The following is a 27,730-nucleotide window of genomic DNA, read 5'->3' as shown; positions in this document are numbered from 1 at the left end:
AATTGAACATATTTCCAATTCCACGGATAAAATCCATCCTTCCAACTGAACGTGTTAATCGATTACTGAGAGTCAATTTCACTGTAGCTGATGTGCTGTTTAATGATCTACGATGGAAGGATACCACTAAATTAATGCAAATGGGAAAATGCAGCATCGAAACGATATCAAAAATTATTCTTATTACAATCAACGTCATATTTATTGTAAGTCTACTTATATGTATTTTTTAACTATTGGTAAGATTCCAAAAATTGTTTAAATTTTCAATGTTAAAAAGTTGTTCAAAAGTTAACTTAAGTTGAAAAAAAACCTGCATAACAATAAGCCGTTCTTGAAAGTGCAAAATGCAATAAGAAACAAAAGAATAAAATCAACCAACGTGCATTTGTTAAACATTTTAAATAACTTGTAACTGACATGAAAACTTTTCATTTAATCGCGACTAAAGCAAAGAAAACTGACTTTACTATTTGCTTTAATAAACGATTTTTTTTATTATTCAACTTTAACTATGTAAATTTTGGTTAAGAATTAAAGTATTTGAAGAACAAAATGTTAATTAATTCACTAATTTAAATGTAATCTTTTGTTTTCAGGCTATAGGATTTGTTATAGCAGCATTCGGGATAGTAGTTGCCTCTGGAAGTAACATATTTGGAGGCTATATTGAACCTTTATTTCGAGATGCAGGTGGAAGTGAATCTGTTGGTTCCTTTTTTCTCTATGTAGCAATATCCGCTGCCGTTTTAGGCAGCCTTATTCTCGTAATAGCGTCAGTTGGAGCTTGTGGTGCCTGCTGCAATAAGAAATGTTTGCTGTATTCGGTAAGTTTGTATGTTGCACTTTCATCTATCTCAGCATTTTTTTTTGCTATCCAAATTGGTTCTGCTGTTGTTTGGGATGTATGAAATCTTATTATTTGGCGTTAATTAAAACATGAAATATATTTTTAAGATAAAAATCCTTACAAACACAGACAAACGCCTAAATATCAATAAACTCTTCTAGTCATGTTATGCTTTATATATAGAATGTACTTGAAAGATAAAGTTATAAATCGCTCACGTGGGAATTGCTTCAGTTGTTTTCACAAATCCAAGAAATTTACGTTGAACGCAAACTATTTAGTACCGATCTGAAATCTTTACTACTATAACGTGTCTACCATCCTTTTTTTATGTTTGAACTTCTGAACAACCTTATCCAAGACCGATTGTACTTTCCTATACAATTTATGACCTCACTGTGCTGATTTCATTGCATAGCACCATCGTCGATTTTAGAGTTATCAGTTGGTTTAGTACATGTAATTTGAACTTACTTTGAGTACCTGTGATTTATAAAAACAAAAAACAAAAACAAAACGATGTTGTATGACCTAGTGACTTGGATGTGAGCAACTAATTTTTTATACGATATTATATAATCTGTATTTCCTATATAATCAATATCATATTCTGAACAACTTTTATCGTCTGGAATTTTGTCAGAGGAAAAACCTTAAAAGGTGTCAGATTTTATTGATAATTCAGTCTATGTTTTTTTTATTTTCCTAGACTCGGTGCGATTTAAATAGACAAATTGTTAAGTCAACAGTTAAGTGTTGATAACCGTACGTTAACATGACAATGCAATTTAGGTTTTTTGTTTTGTTGGGTTGATGCCTCGTACGTATCAACAACTTTTCCTGAGGCTTATTGATATTAGAAAGGATCTAATAGAGGTTAAAAGAAATGACACTTCTCTGTTATAATTTTGTTTTTGTTTCTTTACCATGGCATTGGTGTTTCTTTATGGTTTTTAATAATTATTCAAGTTTAACATGGAGAAATTTAATGTCATTTCTTAAACGTGGGTTGTAAAAAATATACAATTATTTGACAAAAAAGCGGTGGACAAGGATTACAATTGTTCATGAAGTTTCAGAAGGTACATTAAATATTCAACAACAAACAGCTAAACTTTAGATATTACGGAAATAACCAAACAACAACATTCAAAACACAAATAGACCATAATAGACATCTAAAGACATATTTCGTTTATATTTGTCAGTAACCTAACCAACGGATTCCGGATGTGAACAAAGTTTAGACATATTGTCAATGCTTGTGACTTTGTCGTTGATCAGTGTTGATTACTTTTGTCATATTCATGGTCTGTCTTACCTTCAGTTTGAGGTTTTCCGATTTTTGTTATCCCTATGTGTCATCAAACGTATTCAAAATGAATAATTTACTGTATATTTAAAAATACTACATCAACAGAATCAGAATTCACGTATTGTATGTCTGCATTCTTAAAGGAAAGACATCTATGTTTTACATTCTAATATATTGAAATTGGTGGATCATTTTTTGTACCGGGTACCTTTGGTTACTATTTACACCACTGGGACGATGTCACTGTTTGTAGAATTTTACCAGGCATAGATTACCTTAGCCGTATTTTGCACTACTATTTCTACTCCGAGGGTATCTCCAGCCCAGTAGTCAGCACTTCGGTCATGACATGAATAGCAATTATATGGTCATTTGTATAAATTAAGTGTTTGCAAATGTATGAATCAATCGAAATATTTAGGATTTTCTTATCCCAGGCATAGAGTACCTTAGCCGTATTTTGAACAGCTTTTTGGAATTTTGGGTCCTCAATGCTCTTTAACGTCATAGCTAATGCTAACAATGACCACTGCCCTTTCCTCGATCTTGATATCTATATCACTAACGGAAAGCTGAATACTAAAATTTATGATAAAAGAGATGATTTTTCCTTTCCTATCGTTAATTATCCATTTTTAGATGGTGACGTTTCCTTGTCACCATCTTACGGTGTTTATGTATCTCAACTTGTACGATTCGCTCGTGTATGTAACAATGTTTTAGATTTTAACGAGAGAAATTTATGTATTACTGAAAAATTATTGCACCAAGGTTTTCGATATCACAAACTAGTCAAAACATTTACTAAATTTTATCATCGGTATAAGGACATCATTCTTAAATATAGCTCAACATGCAGACTTCTTATATGTTCAGGTATTTCACATCCAATTTTTTATGGAAATATTCTTTATAAAGCACAAAGGTGTCAGTATTCACCTCAAAAACTAATCAAACCTTTGAATAGACTTATTAAGAAGGGATACAGTTACGATACTGTTGTCAGGTCATTAAAGATTGCATATTTTGGCGTTAATATTGATTCACTTATAGGGTCTTTGCGTCGGAAATAAACACATTTATTCAAAAACTAGTTGTTGGCATGACACGGGTTATGTTCTTCTTATATATGTTATGATGGTATGATACTAAACACCTAACGGGAAGGATTGTGCCTGATGTTCATATGATGAAATCATAATCTTTCAGTCAGTTTAATTGAAGTCTGGAGCTGGCATGGCACTTGACTGCTAGTAGTCTGTTGTTATTTATGTATTATTGTCATTTTGTTTATTTTCTTTGGTTACATCTTCTGACATCAGACTCGGACTGTCCCAAGTCAGGAGCCTCTGGCCTTTGTTAGTCTTGTGTTATTTTAATTTTAGTTTCTTGTGTACAATTTGGAAATTAGTATGGCGTTCATTATCACTGAACTAGTATATATTTGTATAGGGGCCAGCTGAAGGACACCTCCGGGTGCGGGAATTTCTTGCTACATTGAAGACCTGTTGGTGACCTTCTGCTGTTGTTTTTTTCTATGGTCGGGTTGTTGTCTCTTTGGCACATTCCCCATTTCCATTCTCAATTTTATTGATTTCTAACTATTTTATCACCGCGTCACAAGTTTTATGTAGACGAAACGAGCTTCTGACATATCAACTTATAAACCTGGTACCGTTGATAATTATTTACACTAATTGATCGAGGCCACTGCTGGTGGACGTTTAGTCCCCGAGAGTATCATCAACGCAGTAGTCAGCACTTTGGTGTTGACATGAATATCAATTATATGATACTTTTAATTTGTATAACTTAACTGTTTGCAAAAGTATGAATTATTCAGAACACTAAGGATTTTCTTATCCCAGATATATATTACCTTAGCCGTATTTGGCATAACTTTTTGGAATTGTGGGTCCTGTATGTTTTTCAACTTTATACTTGTTTGACTTTCTAACAATGTTGATCCGAGAGTCACTGATGAGTCATTTGTAGACGAAAAGCGCGTCTGTCGTTTCAAATTATAAACCTGGTACCTTTGATAACTATTTAGGTAGCAATACCTAGTAGGGAGTTTGGTTTCTCAATTTTTGCCAGAATTAATGCAATGTTTGCAAACACTTTTTTTTTACGTAGTTTTTGACGCAATTTTACAAAACAAAATGAGATGAAAGACATGATTTTTATTGGATTTCTTGATAGATATATGTAAACAGTTTTAGAAAAGGTATTACTTCAAAAGATTGAAATTCTTATGGTCAAATATTGGGGAAATATATGGCACCTTTACCCACCTTTTTTGCAATATTTTATAACAAATAAATGCAGATTGTTGCCAAGGAGACATTAAAAAGAAATAATATTTTACCATTTCAACTACTGGATATAAAATCTATGGAAGAGTCTGATAACATACATATGCAAATATATGACATAATCAGTAAGCTTAATTTGCAAATAAGCAATGAAAAGCGGATGCTACAATTTATGAGGGTAAATTTTGATATTTTCCACTGGGTCGAGGCCACTGCTGGTGGACGTTTCGTCCCCGAGGGTATCTTCAGCCCAGAAGTCAGCACTTCGGTGTTGACATGAATATCAATGATATGGTCATTTTTATAAATAACTATTTGCAAAAGTATGAATTATTCAAAATATTAAGGATTTTCTTATCCCAGACACAGAGTACTTTAATCGTATTTGGCACAACTTTTTTGGAATTTTAGTTCCTCAATGCTCATCAACTTTAAACTTGGTTAGCTTTCTTACTATTTTGATTGGAGCGTCACTGATGAGTCATATGCAGACGAAACGCGCGTCTGTCGTATCAAATCATAAGCCTGGTACCTTTGATACCTATTGTACCGTATTAACTAATATATATCTAACTAGCTAATCAAGGTCATGTATGAGACAAACAAACGCGCTTTATGACGACAGTTTTCATAACTACTGTCCTGTTTTATTCTTGTGCAACATCTTTAAATAACCTAGATTGGAGATCTTAATTTGAATAGCGCATGCGTGATACATGTGTCTTGATTTGATTAGTGTAAATGCAGGTTTTAGTGTTATAATGTTAAGAAATATAGTCATTTTCCACTTATATCGCGACTACGGGGAAGCAGATTGGGAAGGTTTGGAAGGAAAACATTTGACAGATTCAGTGCTATAAAGAAATCTTCATGACATTTCATGAAGATGGATTTTTTTGGGGTAAAATTCGATTTTGACTCGTCGAAACATATGCCTCTTCACTGGTTAAAAATTGAGCTTTTTTTTTATCAATACCTAATTTGTGTTTAAATTTATTTACAAATTTCTCATTTATGAATTCGCTTTCACCATAGGAACTAGTAGCATTTGGCAACTATCCGACTGATCGAAAATCCTTGATCCGATAATCGCAAAAATTTTAATATAAACTTTTTCGAGATATATTTAAAATAGATTTTCCATAATAATGTAGATACATGATCTTTGTTCCTAAGCAGTGTATTTGATTAACATGTAATTATATAGACTTTATAAAATTGGTTTGTTAACAAGTGAGATATTTGATCTTCAAGAGACGTGAAACAGTTTAACATGAATAAATTGTTAATGACAAATTATTGATAATCAATACATGTTGATATAATTTTCTTTTGAAATATCAGGAAATTTCCTTTAGTCTATTGATCAATCTAAATTCGGTATCAAGCCAATTATAAGTTAAATGTATGTTGCAATATATAAATAAGACGATCTAGTAGGATTTCCAATAATACGAGTTTATGGAGACCAAATAAAGTAGATGTAAGCAATTACAGGTCATGGTAACAAAAACCATCACGGGCAAAATGAAAAACGAAGAAAAGACAAACAACAGAAAACTAAAGATTCACTAACATGAACTCAACCAACAATCAACAGTACACAGAAAACTAAAGATTCACTAACATGAACTCAACCAACAATCAACAGTACACAGAAAACTAAAGATTCTCTAACATGAACTCAACCAACAATCAACAGTACACAGAAAACTAAAGATTCACTAACATGAACTCAACCAACAAACAACAGTACACAGAAAACTAAAGATTCACTAACACGAACTCAACCAACAATCAACAGTACACAGAAAACTAAAGATTCACTAACATGAACTCAACCAACAAACAACAGTACACAGAAAACTAAAGATTCACTAACATAAAGTCAACCAACAAACCGGGGAGGAACCTGGTGCTTTGGATTAGTGAGAATTTCTTGCTCAAATAGGTATACCCGTCATTTTAGTATTGTTAAATACATTTACGAGTCATATACAGCAATTAAGCATCTTAAAATCAACCCTAATCATATATATATGTTTTTTAAATATGTCTATTGGTTATTTGTGTCATTGGGATTGGGTCTCATTGACGTATTCACCAGATCTTCTATTATTTATACCACTTGTACTGATGGAAAAAATATTTAAGATTTTGCATCGATTGACGTATATGTGACATAGCATAAAATACAATTTGATAAGCTTGATTGTTGTCATTATAAAAGACCTCCAGAACATGTAGAGCAGCAACAATGCCAAACATTTGATTTGGTTTAAGTAAAACATTATGAATTGTTGAAAAGATTGTGTTTTGGCTTTAATGCCCTCATCATGAACACTCAAAGCCAAAATATCTGATTAAAAGATATAATAAAAAGAATATTGGAACAGGCAAAGAAGTATGATCAAGAGTTAGAATTCTTTTTAATCTTTCTTTTGCAAGAATGCATGTGTGAGTGTGTTATTTTAAATCAATCTGCCTTTTTCTGCACAAATTTCTATTATTCATCGAAAAGTAATTGTGTTTAAATAAAGAATATAAGGGAAGTTGTACTTTAATTACGTATTCGCACGTACAAATAGCTGTTTTATGAATTATTGCTTAAGTAATTGACAAACATCTGAATATTGAAACATTAAATATTGACTGACAGAGTAGCAATGTTAGTTTAATTAAATTTGCAAAATTATTTTTTATAAGAAAATTTCAAATTACAAAATCATGATAAAAACGAAACATTCACAATTGAGCGGATGCTACCATATCGGACTTTGTCTCGACCAAACTATACTGTCTTAATGTAGTATAAGTTCATACAAAAGGGGGACGAAAGATACCAAAGGGACAGTCAAAATCATAAATCTAAAACAAACTGACAACGCCATGGCTAAAAATGAAAAAGACAAACAGAAAAACAATAGTACACATGACACAACATAGAAAACTAAAGAATAAACAACACGAACCCCACCAAAAACTAGGGGTGATCTCAGGTGCTCCGGAAGGGTAAGCAGATCCTGCTCCACATGTGTTACCCGTCGTGTTGCTTATGTGATTACAAATCCGGTAAATAGTCTAATTCGGTAGGTCACATTCATGAAAGGGAAGGGGATTGTAGTTACGACGTAAGGAACATATCCGATATCATTTGTGAAACGGTTATTTCATAACGGTCAACCAACTCGTGATGGCGTCCGTAAAATTTACGAAGGGATGATTTCAACTTCACAATTTGGAACTCTTGGTTTAATAGCTTCCTTGTGAGCAGTAACCCTCTATCAAGAAAATCATGATAGGAAATACAAGCACGGGAATATCGTATCAATTGGGAGATATATACCCCGTATGCAGGTGCAGCTGGAATGTTGCTACTTAGAAATGGAAAGTTCACAATTGGAAAGCTGAAATCATCTCTTTTGTCGTAAAGTTTTGTTTTCAACCGACCCTCATTGTCAATTTCTAGATGTAAGTCAAGATATAAAGCCGACTTAACTGTATCTGTAGTATCCTTTATCTCCAATTCGATGGGATAGATGCGTTCCACATAGTCACCAAATTTTGAATTGTTTAGTGAAAGAACGTCATCTATATAGCGGAAAGTAGAGTTAAAGGATATTGCTAACTTCTTATCTTTCTTCCTTTTATCATATCATGCATACACAAATATTTTTGATGAGCTTGCTATTAGTGCTTCATGCATATCAAAATTTACTGGAATAGAACATCCAAGAAAACAACTTAAAAAAAAGCTTTGAAAATTTGTCAGGCTTTTTCATACATATATCTTCTATATAAATCAGCATTGGCACAACAAGCAGTACAAATACATGTAACGAACGGTACTAAAGGAAAAAAGTATGAAATTATATGTTCAAGCCCTTACAGTTGCCTATAATTGTTTACATCCACCTGCATTTTGGTGGATAATTGTCTCATTGTAAATCATACTCCAATGACTCGTAAAGTGACATAACTATAGGTGATTCGAGCTTTAATTTCTTTACCGTAGAGATGTAGGCAGACTTTTACTCTCAAGAATCCATATATTATCAATCCTTAATCTGTACAACGACGTTTATTTAGTCTATAAAATTCTTAACAAATTAGAGTATGCTCATATATTTGACCATACATTTATGACGTAAGGCCACGAAATGAGACTGAAGCAGAAACAGTCAAATCATTTGGTGTAAAAATAATATTTATGTTGGTCCCACTGCTTGATTAGGATATAGTAACTGTTTGTTGTGGACAATGTAATAGTATCCCTTGTTTCGGAACTACTTAATTCTGATACGTATCTAAATGTTAATGTTCTGCGATGATTGGGATGATAAATGCATATCCATTTTCTTTTGAAAATTCTTTTTTTTAAATCAAGATACTAATGTCATGTTTACCCGAGCTTTGACAAATAAAAACAATTATAGTGAATGATCGAAATACCTTAAAAGCTCGGAAACAAAACGAAAACAGCAAACATTTTAATCGAGGAAATGTTTAAAATGTCAAAGCGGTATATAAAAGTTTTATGCGAATGGTTGCTTCCTTTCCCATAACAAGAGTAAAAGATATATGATACGACGACAAATAAAAATGGCCATAAAATGTTATAGATCTTTGTTTTAAAATGTTTTAAACAATGCTTAATTGACAAATAGATAAGTCATTTAGGCAATCCCGTTTATTATATTACGTGTATACTAATGTGTATTAACCGACTTCGGTAACATGAAATGATTGATAAAATTCAGTGATCACTGATCTATTTGCTGATTTTACAATCCATTATATAAAAAACTTGCAATTAGTTAAATGACGTACAAATTTCAGAAAAAAATGCGAAACTAAAACTCTCTTTCTCTCTAAATATTGACGTACGCACTCAATAAGAAGGTTTAAAGAGAATCATAAGCTTTTCGAGTTTTTATATTAGAGAGTTTGCATTTTATCTTTTTTTTTATACAAATGTCTAACAAAGACACTGGCCATAAATCAGTTGTATTTTCAAAGATATTGTTGATTGATACATTTATAGAAGGAGACGTTTACATTGTCACCGCTCTCGGTTTTGCTAGTTTTGAAGTACGTGCAATTCTCTTAGGTTTTGTCTGTTACCGTGGTTTGAATCTTATTAATCCTTTTATGAGATTATAACATTAATAAATACTGTTGCCTCAATTTTAAAAACTGAAATTTTGACATATTTGACCAAATTTTTAGTATCTAACCCCAAAAAGTATAAAAAGGACACCCTTAACCAACACCAAAAGTCTGTGTAAATCAGAACTTTATACTGTTCTACGAATAGAAAAAAACAAATCTTATTTAACGCATCATTCAAAAAAATTGAGCAAACATCTTTCTGTCAATGGAATGACATTAATGACCTTCGAACCTAAGCTTCTAATTAAACTGTTTACCTCTATCTGTATAACGGTTGACGACATGCTTTTAAAGTATTCCTTTAATGTTGTGAGTAAAATGTGAATTTATTTAAAAGAAATCAAGGTGTATTGTACTTTAATAAGACGAACGACGTTTATTTATTAGTATCCAAAAAAAATTTACACTAGAAATTATTATGATAAGTAAAATGATAATCTCAACACTTTAACCATTATTGAAAAGAAACCTTAAATTAACAAAGATATCAAATTCAAAACGGAAGGTCTCATTTCGAATGACAAATGATAATAACTGAACGCAAGTAAAAAGAGATAATAACTGAACGCAAATAAAAAGAGATAATAACTAAATGTTTCTGGTTTTCAAAGACTATTTAAACTGACCAGCTGGTTAGGTATCTCCTGTGTAGGTCATTCGCCTCGTACAGAAATAGTGTTGTTGTTTTGATCCATTAGGTTTATGATACTAAAAATCATTTCTAAACTTGTGGACATATTCATAAAAAGTAATAATTAAAATGTTGATAACATTGATATATTGATACTGTTAATAGAGACCTCTACGTACACAAAGATCAAAACAGCAAGAATGACCGTCATTTCATTAAAAAATCTATGGTTGTTTTTTCCAATAACGAGAGTTTATTACATGACAATCATCAGATAATCAAATGTACTTAACTGTATTGAATACAGTCAATGTTATCGGCAATGACGTAATACGGATTAAAAACAACTTAAAATGCATCTTGTTTATCTGTACACGGTTGTTTACCAGATCATCTATACAAGAAGCAACAAAATATTCTACTTAAACCAAACTGACAAGTTTTCAGATCATATTATCCTTCTAAGTCTTAAAGTATAATCACAATGCTAATACTTCATTAAGATGCAAATGATGATATACTACTTTTTCAGCTAGTTAAAATGTCAATGCACGCAACAATTAATTATGTTATTGCTTCGACGAGTTTAAAACGCAATAACAATACACTCAGTAGAATATCAACTTGAAATCCTTTAAAAACACTCTATATAGGATTGGTGCTTATCTTTTGAATCCTGCAATAGTATCCGCCTGCTTATATGTGATTGCGACTAATGAATAGTGATAATATAGGCAAAATTTAATTCATTTTCATAGGTTCAACATCCTGCCTCAATATTGGAAAGACGTATCACAAAGTTGGCCTTGTACTTAAAATTAATTTCATCTTAATTCAAAGGGTAACTTTATTTCCATGTTGAAGCAATTGTTCGATTGCTTGTACATATCTCCAACCAATTTGACCATGGAACACGGTTTGTTTACGTCAAAATTGAAATCATATCTCGTGACGACGGAGAGTATTTGTGAAGATATCAGAGATTGGTTTGCTGCATCTAAATATCTGTTTTTCAGTAGACAATGCAATCAAGTTTCTTTTTAATTTTCTCGTTCATAAATTGTCATTGTGCAAACGACTTATCACCCAATGATAACTTGACATTAGTATTATGACGGATGCTTTAAGTGGAACAGAAATTTTTAAATGTTATTAGCACCATCGTTCAGTTCTTCTTGCTAATTTTGTTTGTTATATTTTGTTTACTCTAACTCTAACGAAATAATCTAAAATTCGCAGTACTCTAGACAAGTTGTAAATATTTTTTTTTTAATTTTTGTCTCGAATTTCCAGACTTCAGGGACACAAAATTCTCAAAACAAGAAAAAAGAATTAAGTCTATTAATATCAACCTTTATTTTGCAGAATTCCTACAATTAAAACCAAATAAGCAAATATACTTGTACTACTGACTTTTGTAAAGTAAATTCGTTAAGACTTACCAGCCCATGCGAAAATTTCTACTCGAAATCTGAAATGTAATTTCATATCAAAGGTAAAAAAGTATGAAAGAATTCGCCATAGATCTAATGGACAACAATGTTTTTTTTTTTTATCAAATAGCAAATTAACACGATACTCGTTTTAAATACTAAACTTAAAATAGCGTCAACATTGATCAACGGTTATTTCAGTACAAGAATTTACAAAGTTTTACCACAATAGCAATGTAAGACATGCAACTAGTGATTTATGTATCTTTGAAGTGCTGTTTCGTAATATTCTGCAGAAACTTCATATTTCAAATGTTGATTAAACATTCTGATATTGTAATATCATAGCACTAGGGCTGTATAGAGCTTGTAATTAAAATAAATTGTTAGAGTTCTTATAAAAGCTCTTCATTTAGGTTATCCCAACTATATTAAACATAATCATTTCATAATACTTTACCAAACTTTTTTATTTTTAGTATGTTGCAGCAATGGTTGTCATCTTAGTTATTGAGATAGCGTCAGTTGTTGTCTGTGTTTTGAAATGGGATTGGGTAAGTTATATTTTAAACTTTTGTGTTTTGTTAAAAATAGAAAACTTTAATTGTATCTTCAAAGTTTTAAAATGTCAACAAACAGCAACTGGTTTACTGAAACCTTTCAGTTTGAGTTTATTTTGTGATTACGTCATAGATATATCGTCCTAATTTTTGTCTGCGGTTCGGATTCTTACTCCAATATCTTCAATGACAATCTTTACAATTTTATGCTATTACAAAAACGTTTTTTCTACGCTTTGTACTAATATTACTACCATGCTCAATTGAAAGTTTCTTTAAAAGGACTTTTCCATAAAAAAAATGAATTATCAGATAAAAATTCCTTGATTTAGGTAATGAAAAATCTTCCTTTGAGAAGAATAATACCGATTCCAACAGCAAATACATCTAAAACATCAAAGTGCGTGACTTTTAATTTGATTACATATTTTTTGAGTTTGGTAGATCGATATCTCAATTTTACATAAGCTCGTTACTTATTGTGCACCCTTACTGGTAGACTCGTTTTTGTACTCATATGAATCAGAATTCATACAAAACTTTCTAAAAGAATAAAAGAAAAACAACCAGAAAAGTTTTTTAAATCCACTGACAAAAATATTAAATATGCCTTGTCACTCAATAACCATTTCAAATAAGAAAAAAAAAGAAACAGACAAAGAATAGTACACAATACACAACGGCAAGAGTGGTATATCGCTGTTCAATCGACATCAAAGACAACAAACAGAACAAAAAACTGAGCAACATAATCAAAACCTGGGTGTTATCTCAGATGCGGATTCTGCTACGCATGTGGCAGCCGTCGTATTGCTCATGTAAGTCAAATTCGGTAGGCCATATTCTGCGAAAAAGGGTCTGGATAGTAGTTATGACAATTGGAACATTATAACTTTTACCGTTACCATCATAGACTGGTTGCTTGGTGTGTGGGTAAACTCACTAGAGACATGTTTTTGAGGTCTTAGATCTTAAGATGTCCGATATTGTCATTGTGATTGAGTGTGGCTTCCAAAGGTGGATGATAGATAAAATGTAGGATAAACATGTTCCTACCCTATACGTCGACGCAACCGTCATTTAATTTGGATTTTATGTTATTCCCTCAGTATGATTTATATCTACTTAATTGATGTATGATGCACAAAAGTCGGTTAACTACTGTTGCCTACATTTGTGACCAGCCACGACATATCCAGGCTTATGGAGGTAGAACGTCATTGTGAGAAAAACGCCGTTCACTATATGTGACTAACCACTTTCAGGTTTGGGAGGGTACATTGTCTAAAATTTGCTTTTTGTATATTTATCTAGAATATTTCGAAACAAAACTCTCTATCATGTTATTATGACATATTTGTTGTAATAGCAATGAAACGAGTCATTTCGAATATCGGTATGAAAATGAGACTATTCTATGACGGCTTTTATTTATTGAAGGCACTAATTTATAAAATACAAAATTATTGTATTTATTGGCTCTTAGTAATGTTCAATAGCGTATTTGAATAAAATTCCAAAGACTTAAATTTACTACAATACAAACAATTCTTAGCTCTTTTTTAGAACATGTAATTTAAACTTGTTGAAATAAAGTTAGTTTTAAATTTGTCAAAGTAAGCTTTAAGAATTCCTTTTTTTTCCTTTAAATTCGTCATTAATTTAGATTTATCATGCATGTCTCTAAACATAGTATGCAACGCGTAACAGTTTATAAGTAGGTGTTCTCATCTATGCATTTGATACGGTGCATTTATTATAGATATATTTCAGACTCCATTTATGAAAGAACATTTATAAAGCAGAGCAATTTTTTTGTAGCTCTATTTTAGAACATGTAATTTAAACTTGTTGAAATGAAGTTAGTTTAAAATTTGTCAAGGTAAGCTTTAAGAATTCCCTTTTTTTTTTTAAATTCGTCTTTTAATTTAGATTTATCATGCATGTTTCTAAACATAGTATGCGACGCGTAATAGTTTATAAGTAGGTGTTCTCTTATATGAATTTTATACGATGCATTTGTTAGGGAAATATTTCAGATTTCATTTATGAAAGGAAATCTATAGAGCAGAAATTTGATTTTTTTTTGTATCAATTTAAAATGTAGATTCAAATATTTTTCACTTCAAACGATAAAGTAAAACTAATTCAAAACTTATATATGATGTATAGTTCGGCGTCAGCAAAAAAAAGAAGCCAAGGAAATTGTTTATCTCTTCTTCACAAATACTTATTTCTTGAATCTTGATATTTATCATGTTTATAATTTTTCTAACAATGACGTTCTACCTCCATAAGCCTGCAAATGTCATGGCGGGTCACATTTATGAACGATTAATGATGCCTCCTCTAAATGTTTTGCTGTATGGGCTATGTCAAACTTTAACACAGAGATGGAAGGTACCAAAGTGACATTAAATATAAACAAGAAGATGTGGTATGATTGACAATGAGACAACATGAGACAACTGTCCACAAGAGACGAAAATGACACAGACATTACAACAATATAAAACAATTCAAACGAGAAAAGTAACGACCTTATTTATATAAAACAATTTAACGAAAAACAAATATGTAACACATAAACAAACGACAACCACTGAATTACAGGCTGACTTGGGACAGGCACATACATAAATAATGTGGCGGGGTTAAACATGTTAGCGGGATCCCCCCATAACAGTACAACATAAGAACTATAAAAATCAGTTGAAAAAGGATTAACTCATCAGATGGACAAAATACTATTGTTAAAACTCATTAGTCGACCATAAGTTTCCGGGGTGTTGAGTCATTTCAAGAAACAATGATCATGTGACAAGGAAACTCATTATTATTTAACTTTCATTACTGTTGATAAATGGAGAATTTCCAAGGCGTCAACTACCCAGAAAACATACTCTTAATTATATTGTTTTCTTATATATAACTGCACACATTTCTCCAGGGTTTTTAACCTGTGTATAGCTAACGTTCTTACTGTCCTTTTCATAGTCTTTAATTTTTTAATAATCTAAAATGTTTTAAATGACTATTTTGTCTCTAGAACATGCAATGACCAATCAACACGCACCTTCTCTAAACTCGGCGCTGTATACCTTCATAAGCCTCGCAATCAACACAGTGTTCAACATACAGAAGCGAACAAAACCACTGTGTATGGTGTATTTCTTTAATAGATTACAGTCCAATTAAGCAACATCTAGGAAAACCAACACGTTATCTGTCGATCCCGCTAAAATTTGCTTATATTATTAAAACTGTTTTAATAAGTTTTACAATTGATAGTTTTAAAATTGAATTTTCATATTGTATTGAAATTCATCCTTAAACATACATATATATATATATATATATATCTGGCAATATATGCCTTTATAATGTACGAATAAAGCTCTTAATCATATCTAATTTTTTAAATATAATAATCAAAAAGTTAAGTAGATATCAATAGTTTGTTATCCTTAAATATATATATACGTTTTTGGCACTTCCTTAATTTTGAGAAAAATAACATTTTTCATTCAGATAACTACAGACGCTATATTTTATTAAAACTTATGAATATATCACAATAGTAAAGCATACGGTGTGTTGTCTAGAAATCTTATCGTTGCCTGATTGATTTTTACTCCATATTGAATTTTAACTTGTTTTGATTGTTTTTTCGATCGGTAATATTTCCATCTATTTCTAAATTTTTTTATTTTTTTTTCTATCTATATTTAACTTGTACCTGTTTTCATATATTTCTAAATGGTATTTGCTTTATTTAAAAAAAAAACTCGAGTTTTGTATAATATTAATTAATAATTGAATGCTTCTTTATGTAAAGTTATTGGGGATGTAAAAGCGGTGAAAGAAGTACATTTTGTATATGCTAGTAAGCTAGTAAAGTTCTGTTTTAATGCTCCTCAATATCGCAATTGATTTGATTTGTTTTTCCCCTTTGCCTGTTCTAGCGCTACTGATAGGACTGATATAAACGAAACTCTCTAACTATGGAATAAATTATACTACACAATCGCTGTATTCATGAAACTGCTGGAGGACGTTTTGCAACTCTACGGTATCACTAGTCAAGTACTAGTCAGCACTGTTTTGTTAACATGTAGTATTATTGATTCTTTCCTTTTTGTAAACTTACTATATAAAAATAGCAATAAAACCAGATTTAATCTACCACCATGTTGTACCAAGGCAGGAAAATGACAGTTGTTTACCATTCGCCTGATGTGTTTGAGCTTTTGATTTTGCCATTTGCTTAAGGATTTTCCGTTTAGAATATTCCTAGTTTGGTTTCTTGTTATTTTACTTTTTATTGTTTCTTAAAATATTGATTTACTAGAATCCGAAATACTGAAAACGTCCACACCAGACATAAAAAAATCCTATAAGATATGATTACATAGTGTTCAGGAAGTATATGCAACATGGAACACTACGTTACTAGTTTCATTTAGGGGTAAATGAATGGGCATATTTTAAAACTCATTAGTGTAGACCGTGTTATGCTGTATGTTTGTACGCTCTGCGACAATTAATCAATTTTTAAACAATTTTCAAAAACATGTATCTTTATTTCCTTATCAAGGTTGAATCTCAACTGAAAAGTGCCTTACAGATATCCATAAATGACCAGTATGCTGGATCATCAGCAACAGATCCGATATCCGTGGCATGGAACTATGCATTTGTAACGGTATGTACTATCATTACTGTACATTGTCAAAATGTTGATAAAATCTATTCCTTTGAGTATTATAGAGTCTACAAAATTATCACATTAACGTTAACGTACCTACATTTATTTTTATTCACTTTACATTTTTTTTGTACATATATTTACAGAGTAAAATGTATATTCCGATTTAAACAATTAAGGAGGCTCGCAGTACAAAGATTTCAGCAAAAAATTAAACATTTGTTTTTTCATTTAAAATTTTATTTATTACACTATTATTACTTATTGATATGGTACAAAAATCAACCAAAGAGATTCATTAGGTTTGGCCCCAGATGACTTTTAAAATGTTAATATCATTGAAAAGGCTCAAAATGATCTCCCTTTGGTGCAAAAGTGTCATTTTTTGGCATTAAAATTGAAATATCTTTTTAATTCATCGGTGACCTATATTTTTTGTTATTGTTTTCATATAAGCTGATCATAAACTAAATAATTCTAAAATTTAAGCGATTTCTGTAATTAAGTTCTTTTTTTATTTCGATATTACCTCTATTTCTCCTATCAGTTCAACAGAAAAAAAGGACATTAACAAAAATGTATGCTTCTTTCGGATGCAGATTGTGAGCTTAAATGAACGGTGACACCAGTTTTTATTTCATTTTTCTATTAAGTATATGATAAAGTTCATTTATAGAAAAATATAGCGAAATCCTATATAAGAAACAAAAGATTTTTACCCGGGAGCCCCCTTAAACATGGCTGTTTATATTTGACACATCATTGCAATTTGTCATGTTGGATGCACCGATGAAAAATCAGAAGTTTTAACATCTTATTTTGATCTGCGCTTTTCCTTTGTCTTACAAATATGTGTTTGATTAAGGTTTAGAATGTTAATTTGACTTACAAAAAGAACCACAAAAAAAACAGAAGATTTCTTCATCATGCATGTTCATATGTTTCATAATGAGTGTGAATTGTGTTTAGATTCAAATCAACTGATGTAAGGCATACACGCGATTCTACGTCAGAATTAATATGAACCTATTCATTCGGTCCCAGTACCTAAAATCTTTCTATCCTTTATGGTGGGTTTAACATATATAAATAAAATAAAAAGATAAGAAAGCAATGATATGTGCCTTTTTGAGCTTCTTTGTTTAAAATGTGGTTTTTTTTTATCGTGATAAAGATTATAACACAATGTTCACTGCTGTATCCCTATTTTTGACGTTGTTACCTATTATGTCTCTGTTTTGATCACGCATCATTGTCAGTATAGTCAAATCTGGTGTGACTGTCATACAAGTGAGAGGTTTAGCTACCTATCAAACCAGTTTCAATCCGCCATTGTCTACATAAGAAAATGCCTGTACCAAGTCAGGAATATGACAGTTGTTATCAATTCGTGTGATGTGTTTGGTTAGGGACTTTCCGATTTGAATTTTCCTCGGAGTTCAGATTTTACTTTTGAATTAGTTATTAACTTGAGTTATTCAATTCAAAAAATATTGATTAAGTCGTCTTTCTCTTATCAAAAAGTCTGCTAAAATATTTTCTATTTTTCAAGCTGTATTTCAAATATATTTCCGCTCACGATATTGAAAATAGTGTGTCATGAACCCATACTATTGTAAAACAGACCAAATCAATGTATGACAGATGTTTTCCATTCGATTGATGTTTTTGAGATTTTGGTTTTGCAATTTGATAAGGGATTTTCCTCTAAGGTCGGTATTTTTGTTATCTTTACTTTCTCCAACCTTTTTTGACGCATCAGAATGACACCAACTTTGTCAATAAAGACATTTTAGGTGATAAATGCCAGTGTTATGTTTCGATGGAAGAAATCACTGATTACGTTTTCCAATGGTCCGTAGTGATCTTCATGATATTTGGCAGTCGCCATTTCCCTTACGAGTAGTCATAAAATAATACCGCACTTTCGTGACACAGTGCAGGAAATGCCTTGGAAATCAAGGGTTTTAATCTCTTATCAATACCACACTCCGTTTGATGGGATATAAGAAATATCTATTCATAGAGGGAATAGATAACAGGTCACAACTATAAGAGAGTACTTGTTAGATGATTTAATAGAAACAAGAAGATGTGGTATGATTGTCAATGAGACAACTGTCCACAAGAGACCAAAATGACACAGACATTAAAAAATTTTGGGTCAACGTACGGCCTTCAACAATGAACAAAGCCCATACCACATAGTCTGCTATAAAAGGCCCCGATATGACAATGTAAAACAATTCAAACGAGAAAACTAACGGCCTTATTTATATAAAAAATGAACGAAAAACAAATATATAACACATAAACAGACAACCACTGAATTACAGGCTACAGACTTGGGACAGGCACATACATAAATAATGTGGCGGGGTTAAACATGTTAGACCCAATAAAGGATTTTTTATCAGCTCACCTGGCACAAAGGGTCAAGTGAGCTTTTCTCATCACTTGGTGTCCGTCGTCTGTCGTCTGTCGTCCGTCGTTAACTGTTACAAAAATCTTCTCCTCTGAAACTACTGGGCTAAATATAACCAATAATGGCCACAATCATCATAAGGGTTTCTCATTTCAAAAATGTGTCCGACGACCCTACCAACCAACCAAGATGGCCGCCATGGCTAAAAATAGAACACAAGGATAAAATGTAGAGTTTGGCTTATATCTCTGAACCCAAAGTATTTAGAGCAAATCCGACACGCATTAAATTGTTTATCAGGTCAGGATATATCTGTCCTGAAAAGTTTAGACAAATCGGACAATACTTTGTTGGGTTGCTGCTCCTGAATTGGTAATTTTAAGAAAATTTTGCAGTTTTTAGTTTTTATCTGTAATATTATTATAGATAGATATAAATTGTATACTGCAATAATGTTCAGCAAAACAGGATCTACAAATAAGTTAACCTGACCAAAACGGTCAATTGACCCCTTAAGGAGTTATTGTCCTTTATGATAATTTTTTAACAAATTTTTGTAAATTTTTGTAATCTTACAAAATCTTCTCCTCTGAAACTATCAAGACAAATTTATCCAAACCTAGTCACAATCATTAGGGTATATAATCTTGAAAATGTGTCCGATGACCCAGCAAGAAAACCAACATGGCAACCATGGCTTAAAATAGAACGTTTGGATAAAATGCAGTTTTTGGCTTGTATCTCTGAAAATAAATCATTTAGAGCAAAATTGTCACGGTAAAAATGTTCATCAGGAAATGATCTATCTGTCCTCACATTTTCACACGAATCAGACAAGCTTTGTTTGGTTGCTGCCCCTGAACTAGTAATTTTAAGAAAAGTTTGCCGTTTTTTGTTATTATTTTGAATATTATTATAGATAGAGATAAACTGTAAAGAGCAATAATGTTCAGTAAAGTAAGATTTACAAATAAGTCAACATAACCAAAACTATCAATTGGCCCCTTAAGAAGTTATTGCCTTTAAAGTAAAATTTAACATTTTTTGTAAAGTTTTGTAATCTTTTACTAAAGCCTTCTCCTGAAACAACTGAGACAAATTGAACCAAATTTGGTCACAATCAGCATTATGGTATGATGTAGCTAGTTAAAAAAATGTGTCTGATGACCCTGCCTGTCAACCAACATGGCAGACATGGCTAAAAAAAGAACATAAGGGGGAAATGTAGTCTTTCACTTATATCTCTGAAACTTAAGCAAACGTGTAACGGTTGCATTATTTCATGCATCAATTGTAAATAAAAATATCAGGTGAGCGACACAGGGTCCTTGAAGCCTCTATTTTATTTGTGCGTCAATACCCGGGGTCAATACCTTATGATGACTTTTAAATCTTTAATGTTATTCCTATGATGAAATTTGCAGCCAACAACATATTTATACATAACAGAAGATGTAATCAAAGAAACACATAGAAGCTTCTCTACAAACTACATGAATTGCATAATTTCTACTTCATCTGTGAAGACAATGATTTTTTGAAAATCATTTATTAATCCTTTTTTAATTATTCTTGACAGTTTCATTGCTGTGGTGTGTATAACTCTACTGACTTGTCGTCCGCTAAGAAATGGAATTCAACAAACAAAATACCAGACACGTGCTGTATTGTAACAGGAAATTTTCCTGACCAAAGTGGTCCCACTGATCCTTCATGTCCCAACAAACCAACAACAGGAAACTCTCATGCACACAAGGTATGGACAATTACTTTTTATTGTTTCTTTTTTATTGCACTGCATTTAGCTTGTATTTTTGTTTTTGTTTGAGTTAATACAGTTGAAATCTTCACCTTATCTTGGGACATTTTCAGTTTTGAAATTAATATTATATCATATGAAAAACGTTGATATCGTTTGGATAACTTACCTTATATAATTCCAAAAAACAACATTAACTGCTTTTGTGCCAATCTGAAAGCATGACACATAAGGAGTTTTACCAGGTAAATATGTTGATGATGATGATTGAAGTCTGTTTGCTGTTCAGTGGTAAATTACTAAGAAGTAATTGCATAGTCAAGGAAAAAAATGTTAATATGATATGAAGCCCACTGAGTACTAAAACGATTCACTGATCAGAATAATCAGGTGCTAATTCCAAAGGTTACAATGCACATATCATCTTGGTCGCGACCAGTATTTGTTCTTACTGCTTAATTCCGCGTGCTCAGCAAACATTGTGCTAATACCAAAAAGTAACCAAAGTGTTTTATCCGGTCTGTGATCGAAGATTTAACCATCAATAATCGTGGCGGGCATATTTAAAACCGTTGCGGTTAACATGTTATAGTAATGATAGTTTTTCTTCTTTTTTTTAACTTTTGTTTGAATTTAAATACTTGGACAGGAAAGCAGTATGGTCATTAACAGACTCGTCTGACAGCAAATCTTTTGCTGAATGTGAAAAGAACCATTTTTTCGAAAGTATTTGGCACAAATGAAATCATACTAATAAGAGATGTTAAACATGTTAAATGATTCAGAACATTTTATCTTTTTTTTATCAGATGTAAATTCTCGTAATTTTAGCGAATTAATTCGAACATATCTGATTTTCAAAAATCTAACAATAAAGCTTTTAAAATAAAAGTTGGAGGATAAATACACCAGCATTGATATCAATCTAGAAAAGTATGCCGACTGTGTTTGAATTTATTTAAACTTTTTAGGAATAAATGTAGGATTTCCATTATTTTATATGGCTTTTTATCTTTTTTCTAGGGCTGTTATGAATCAATCCTGGACTTAATATTACAATACAACGATTATATAATAGGCATTTCGGCTGCGATTGCTGCACTGCAGGTTGGTCTTATTAATATACTGATACAGCTGTTTAATTCTATCTATAGCAAAATCAAAAGTTGTTGTACTAATTTATTCTTTAAGATTCGAGCGTCACTGATGATTCTTTTGTAGACGAAACGCGCGTCTGGCGTACATAATAAATTTAGTTCTGGTATCTATGATGAGTTTATTTACAACCACTGGGTCGATGCCACTGCTGGTGGAGATTTATTTCCCCGTGGGTATCACAAGCCCAGTAGTCAGCACTTTTTGTGCTGACATGAATAGTCACTGATATGGTTATATTTATTCATAATTTTTTAAAATACTATAGCTTCTCTACCTCAGGCATAGATTACCTAAGCTGTATTTGGCAAAACTTTTATGAATTTTGGTTCTCAATGCTTTTCAACTTCGTACTTTATTTGTCCTTTATAACTTTTTTTGGATTCGAGCGTCACTGATGAGTCTTTTGTAGACGAAACGCGCGTCTGGCGTATATACTAAATTTAGTCCTGGTATCTATGATGAGTTTATTTACAACCACTGGGTCGATGCCACTGCTGGTGGAGATTTATTTCCCCGTGGGTATCACAAGCCCAGTAGTCAGCACTTTTTGTGCTGACATGAATAGTCACTGATATGGTTATATTTATTCATAATTTTTTAAAATACTATAGCTTCTCTACCTCAGGCATAGATTACCTAAGCTGTATTTGGCAAAACTTTTATGAATTTTGGTTCTCAATGCTTTTCAACTTCGTACTTTATTTGTCCTTTATAACTTTTTTTGGATTCGAGCGTCACTGATGAGTCTTTTGTAGACGAAACGCGCGTCTGGCGTATATACTAAATTTAGTCCTGGTATCTATGATGAGTTTACTTATTCTTTAAGGGCATACGATACAGTTTCGATCTCACGATGATTTGTTTTCGAAAATTTGCATTGAATCTATTTTTCATCCCAGCAATTCAAATATGTATAAAAAATGTACCTTCATGTTCTTCTTTTAAGACACAACAGGGGTCGAATTTTTAGACATTTACCCAAAACTTTTTTTCTTCATTTTTATCAATTGGATAAATACACCTAACTTTTTTTTAAGAAACATTATGAAAATCTTCTTTACATAAATATGCTCTTCATATTTACAACAATTCTATGGAATGATTTTTAACAAAATTTCTGGATTTTAGAAGAAAAAACACCAGCATTTTTTGCGGTATATTTAATTGAGATAAAATTTAAAAAAAAATCAATGTTGACTTTTTCATTAAAATTGGTACAAGTAATCTGCATATGTAATCAAACCCAATGCCTTTCCCAAAACAAGGGTCCATGTAGTTTTTAAGTAAAATCAGTTTAAATCCTTGAGTAGAAAAATGCATATTTTCCAGTCATCTCATACTTTAACGTCGCAAAAATAACATTTTTCGTAAGCAACGTTATAACCTCCCCTGTAACTGTATCGTATGTCCTTTAATTGCACCAATCTTGATTCAATTATTGACCATGCAGGTCCCGTAATTTAATACTGGTTTTCGACCTCTTAAAATCATCCATAGTTTTGGTGGGTTAGCACGTTAATTGTCATTTTACATCACATACGGTTATTCGAAAAAATGAATAAAAACAGATAAAACATGGCTTTTTGTTTGAATAGGCTGATACATATCTTTAACATTTAAGTACATATTCATGTACTTGCAATATAACGAAGATGGTGCATTTTTGCAAAATAGTGCAGGACAAGAGTTTATCTATGCTATCTCTTTTATATATATGTATTGGGCGGAGCAATGCATTATTTGATTAACATATCTCTGAAGAGAAATCGTATTTAATGATTGTACATTTAGAACAAAAAACTTTAATCTAACTGAACTGAACTTTTGTACCTGACCATTGAATGTCATGTCAATTTGTACAATTATAAATATTTATTACAGATATTTACACTAGTTGCTGCCATCGTGATAGCTAGGACAAGAAATAAAATCCGTCCAACGTGACAAAACTAACCTCCATTACAGCTCCTTTATGCAGTGACCCTTTCATTACAGATTGTAGTATGGTTTCATTAAGTTCGTTGGCAGTCGAAGTATATGTTATAGTTAATTACCTGAACATGGGAATAATATTATGATTTATCAGAAAAAATTATTAAATTGACTGTTAATAAATAAATTTTTATGAAACTAAGGTTTCAAATCTCTTATGCTAAGCTGACCGTAGATTGATGTGACTACATTTTGTTTTTGTCATATAGCTTTTCTGCTGTTGCGGTTCTTATATATATTTGACTTTCAAATATTCAGCTTTGAGCGTTCCTGATGAAATTTAATTTTCTTCTAGCGCATTGGGTTTGTAAAGTTTTGCATTCTCTTTTTCAACATAAGTATGGTAATTATATTGAAATAAGAAGAACTGTACTGAAATATGAAGGAGATTACCTCAACACTGTCATGCTAATGATATTATCTCCGATATATTATGGATACCTTAAAAGCTATATACTATTATAAATTCTTAATGTTTGTTCTTACTTTTAAAAAGAAATATATGTATTCCTTTGTGGACTTTGATCAAAAACGTTGGATAGAAAGAAAAAAAACATCAATATTTTTCAATTAGATGGTACAGGAATAAATGAGATAAAAACCTAGGAAGATATGCAAATTATTGTATTTAATTGATTTTGTATCAAATATGCACCGAATGAAACCGGGAATCAAAAGTAAAATGGTAATAGACGCTGCAACTACTTCTTCCTGCTTTACAAGCTAATCAAGTACAATGTTAATTCCAATGTCATTCTTCTTCTATGATGAGGTATGAACTGTGTGAAAAGAGTCACCTTTTTTATTTATTGTCCTGCCGTTTTCACGTTCGTTAATTTATCATAACCGGAATCCTTTTGATATTTATGTTACTTGGACGACGTTCGAAAACAAAATCTCACTAGTGTGTATAGTATCAAGGTATAAATATCTAAACAAAGTTTTCGTGTTCGTTCTTGGTAAGTGACAAAACTAATTAGTCAACCTTCAAAGTAAATCACTTAGATAATTAATAATGCAATCACCATGATTGTTACTGCACACGTAAGCACCTGAAAAAATCATTTTGGTTGTATGAAGCTTGCTTTACTGTGTCATTATGCATCTATGTTTTATCTACAGTAATTCAGATTGGATATCTGATCATGTTTAACCAAAATGAAAACATTTTTTCTTGTTTTAGGGTCCTTTCTCAAATATGTAAACTTTCTACTGCACCAAACTTTGAACTGATATTTAGGAACGAAAAAAACACGATGTCCTTGTTATTTTATTCCAAATTTGGGATTTGAATTTCAAATGGAAAATGCATGACTTGTCATTTTGGTTACAATGGATAATTGCTATTTGGTAGACATTTTTCTAGGAAAACGGTGGTGTAACCTATGTAAGACTTCTATATTTTACTTATATAAGATGACCAAATCAAAAATACAACTCACATTGATAGTATTCAAAGTTGTATTAAATTTCAGATTTTATAACATATGATATGAAAAGAGTCAGGTTATAGAACGAAACATATCCGAAATACAAAAAAAAAATCTGACAGAATCCCTTCTTTAGATCTAATGTTCTGAATCTGAAGACACTCATATAATTTTATTTTGTATTTATCATTTCGCGGCCTTTGTTTTTTAGCGTGCTGTGGAAAAAAACATTTCATTGTTTACTTCTACGTCATTTGGTCTCTGGTGGCGATTTGTTTTATTGGCAATCATACAACATATACAGATATTAATAGTATATAACAAATTGTGATATATTCACGAACCTTACCTTAAATACGTATCCTTTAGACTTCTGATGTTGCTATGATACACTTAATCCCAGTGTTGGGGTAGCATTTACAGATAAGTGTCATTGTAACACTACTACAACACTGAAATATGTGTTCTCTAGAGTTCGCGCTGTCTTTGCAAATGTTCGATAGAGAAAATATATCATGTCAATTTATATCATAAATATTACATCAGTACAGTTTTTACTTAACATTCTATTTAATATTACTGATAAAAATTATCTATACCGTAGATATGCTTTGCTGTTCCGGGTTGAACATTCTGCGTACTAATACAAAAAAATACATTGTGTAATGTCAAATAAAACAAAACAAAATGGATGCACTTACTTTCGTCTATCATGGCTGTTATCTTGTTTGAATTTGTCAGAAATTCCTTGTATTGAAACTCTTCTAAATAGATTTAAAATTTTCTTTTATATATATATATATATATATATATATTCTTAACTGCAATGATATATCGCATTCGAGTCGACTATTTTATGTATACTTAAAAGTTTTTGTTTTATTTACGTAAATTGCTTTATTGTCATTTCATTTTTTGGTCATTTTATTTGTGCTACATATTAAAAGAAACATGTATATAACTATAAAATTATATTAATTCTTTATATTACAAAAATGTGGTTTGAACCAAACTACATTGTTGAAGGCCTTACGGTGACATATAGTTGTTAATTTCTGTATCATTTTGGTCTCTTGTGGAGAGTTGTCTCATTGGCAATCATACAAATCTTCTTTTTTTGTAAAGACAAAATTATCAGAACTAGTTCATATTTCAAACTTCATTGTGTGAACAATTCTCATAATTTAGCATGATTTGGCAGAATAAGACACATTTGCCAGACTTAAATGAAAACATGTGATAAAAAAATGGAATGGAAGTATGAGAGGGTACTTTATATTAAATATTTAACATAAAGGGTGATAAAAAAAATGTGTGTTACCACGTATTTATAAGTTGATTTTAAGAATCATGAGATGTGAAATCGTGGCAATGACAGTAGATGACTTAAAAAAGAAAATTTACTGTGAATTCCTTTGTTGTTATCATTATAAGAAGTAAAGCACTTCATGTATATTAAAGTGTTAACTGTGGGTTCTTAAATTGACTTATGTTGAGCTGTCCATTCAAGTTTTTATACTGGCTTTTGGACACTTATTTGTTGTCTTTATACACCATACGATATTTCGTACAATTTTGATTTCTTGTTATGTCACTATTCTTCACAAAAAGTGTTGGGTTTGTGTTCGAAAGAAAAGTAAGCATCAATTTGTTTTCAAGCATTGGAAATAACCTTAACTGTTCCAATTCTTAGCTGCAGTATAAAACAGTATTGAGTCAATGTTAAATAGATAAAACGTTGGTTTGGATTCGACATCGACCTTATATTGCATATTTCTTTCAATCCTTATTTCCAATTAACGTCTTAACGTTCATTTATCAGATATTATCTCTCTTATAGTCTTCGATTTCGGATTTCGGATGAATTTTTTATAAGCAATTAGTTTTTATGAGCAGTATTAATCAGTTTACGCTAATAATTTAAATACGTGCATTCGTTTTAATTGCTTCAACGTTCCTTAAAAACTAAGATATTTTTTCTC

General features: G+C 31.3%; 1 protein-coding gene across 1 annotated transcript; it reads left to right on the top strand.

Annotated features, from left to right (window-relative positions):
• Positions 1–26,717, top strand: LOC139522856 (23 kDa integral membrane protein-like). The gene is made up of 7 exons (XM_071316463.1): positions 1–206; positions 600–827; positions 12,196–12,270; positions 16,874–16,981; positions 20,989–21,165; positions 22,192–22,275; positions 24,208–26,717. Exons 1-7 carry the CDS (start codon positions 135–137, stop codon positions 24,268–24,270), a joined length of 807 nt encoding a protein of 268 aa, XP_071172564.1. The 5' UTR covers positions 1–134; the 3' UTR covers positions 24,271–26,717.
• The last annotated feature ends 1,013 nt before the right edge of the window (positions 26,718–27,730 follow it).

Source organism: Mytilus edulis, chromosome 5 (assembly GCF_963676685.1).
Source record: "Mytilus edulis chromosome 5, xbMytEdul2.2, whole genome shotgun sequence".
Lineage (NCBI taxonomy): Eukaryota > Metazoa > Mollusca > Bivalvia > Mytilida > Mytilidae > Mytilus > Mytilus edulis.
This window is presented reverse-complemented; position numbering and strand designations above follow the sequence as displayed.

Coding starts and splice junctions, on each gene's coding strand:
- LOC139522856 (XM_071316463.1), top strand. CDS start 135: ATGCAAATGGGAAAATGCAGCATCGAAACGATATCAAAAATTATTCTT. Junction 207..599: donor CAATCAACGTCATATTTATT/GTAAGTCTACTT, acceptor TTTTGTTTTCAG/GCTATAGGATTTGTTATAGC. Junction 22,276..24,207: donor CTGCGATTGCTGCACTGCAG/GTTGGTCTTATT, acceptor TATTTATTACAG/ATATTTACACTAGTTGCTGC.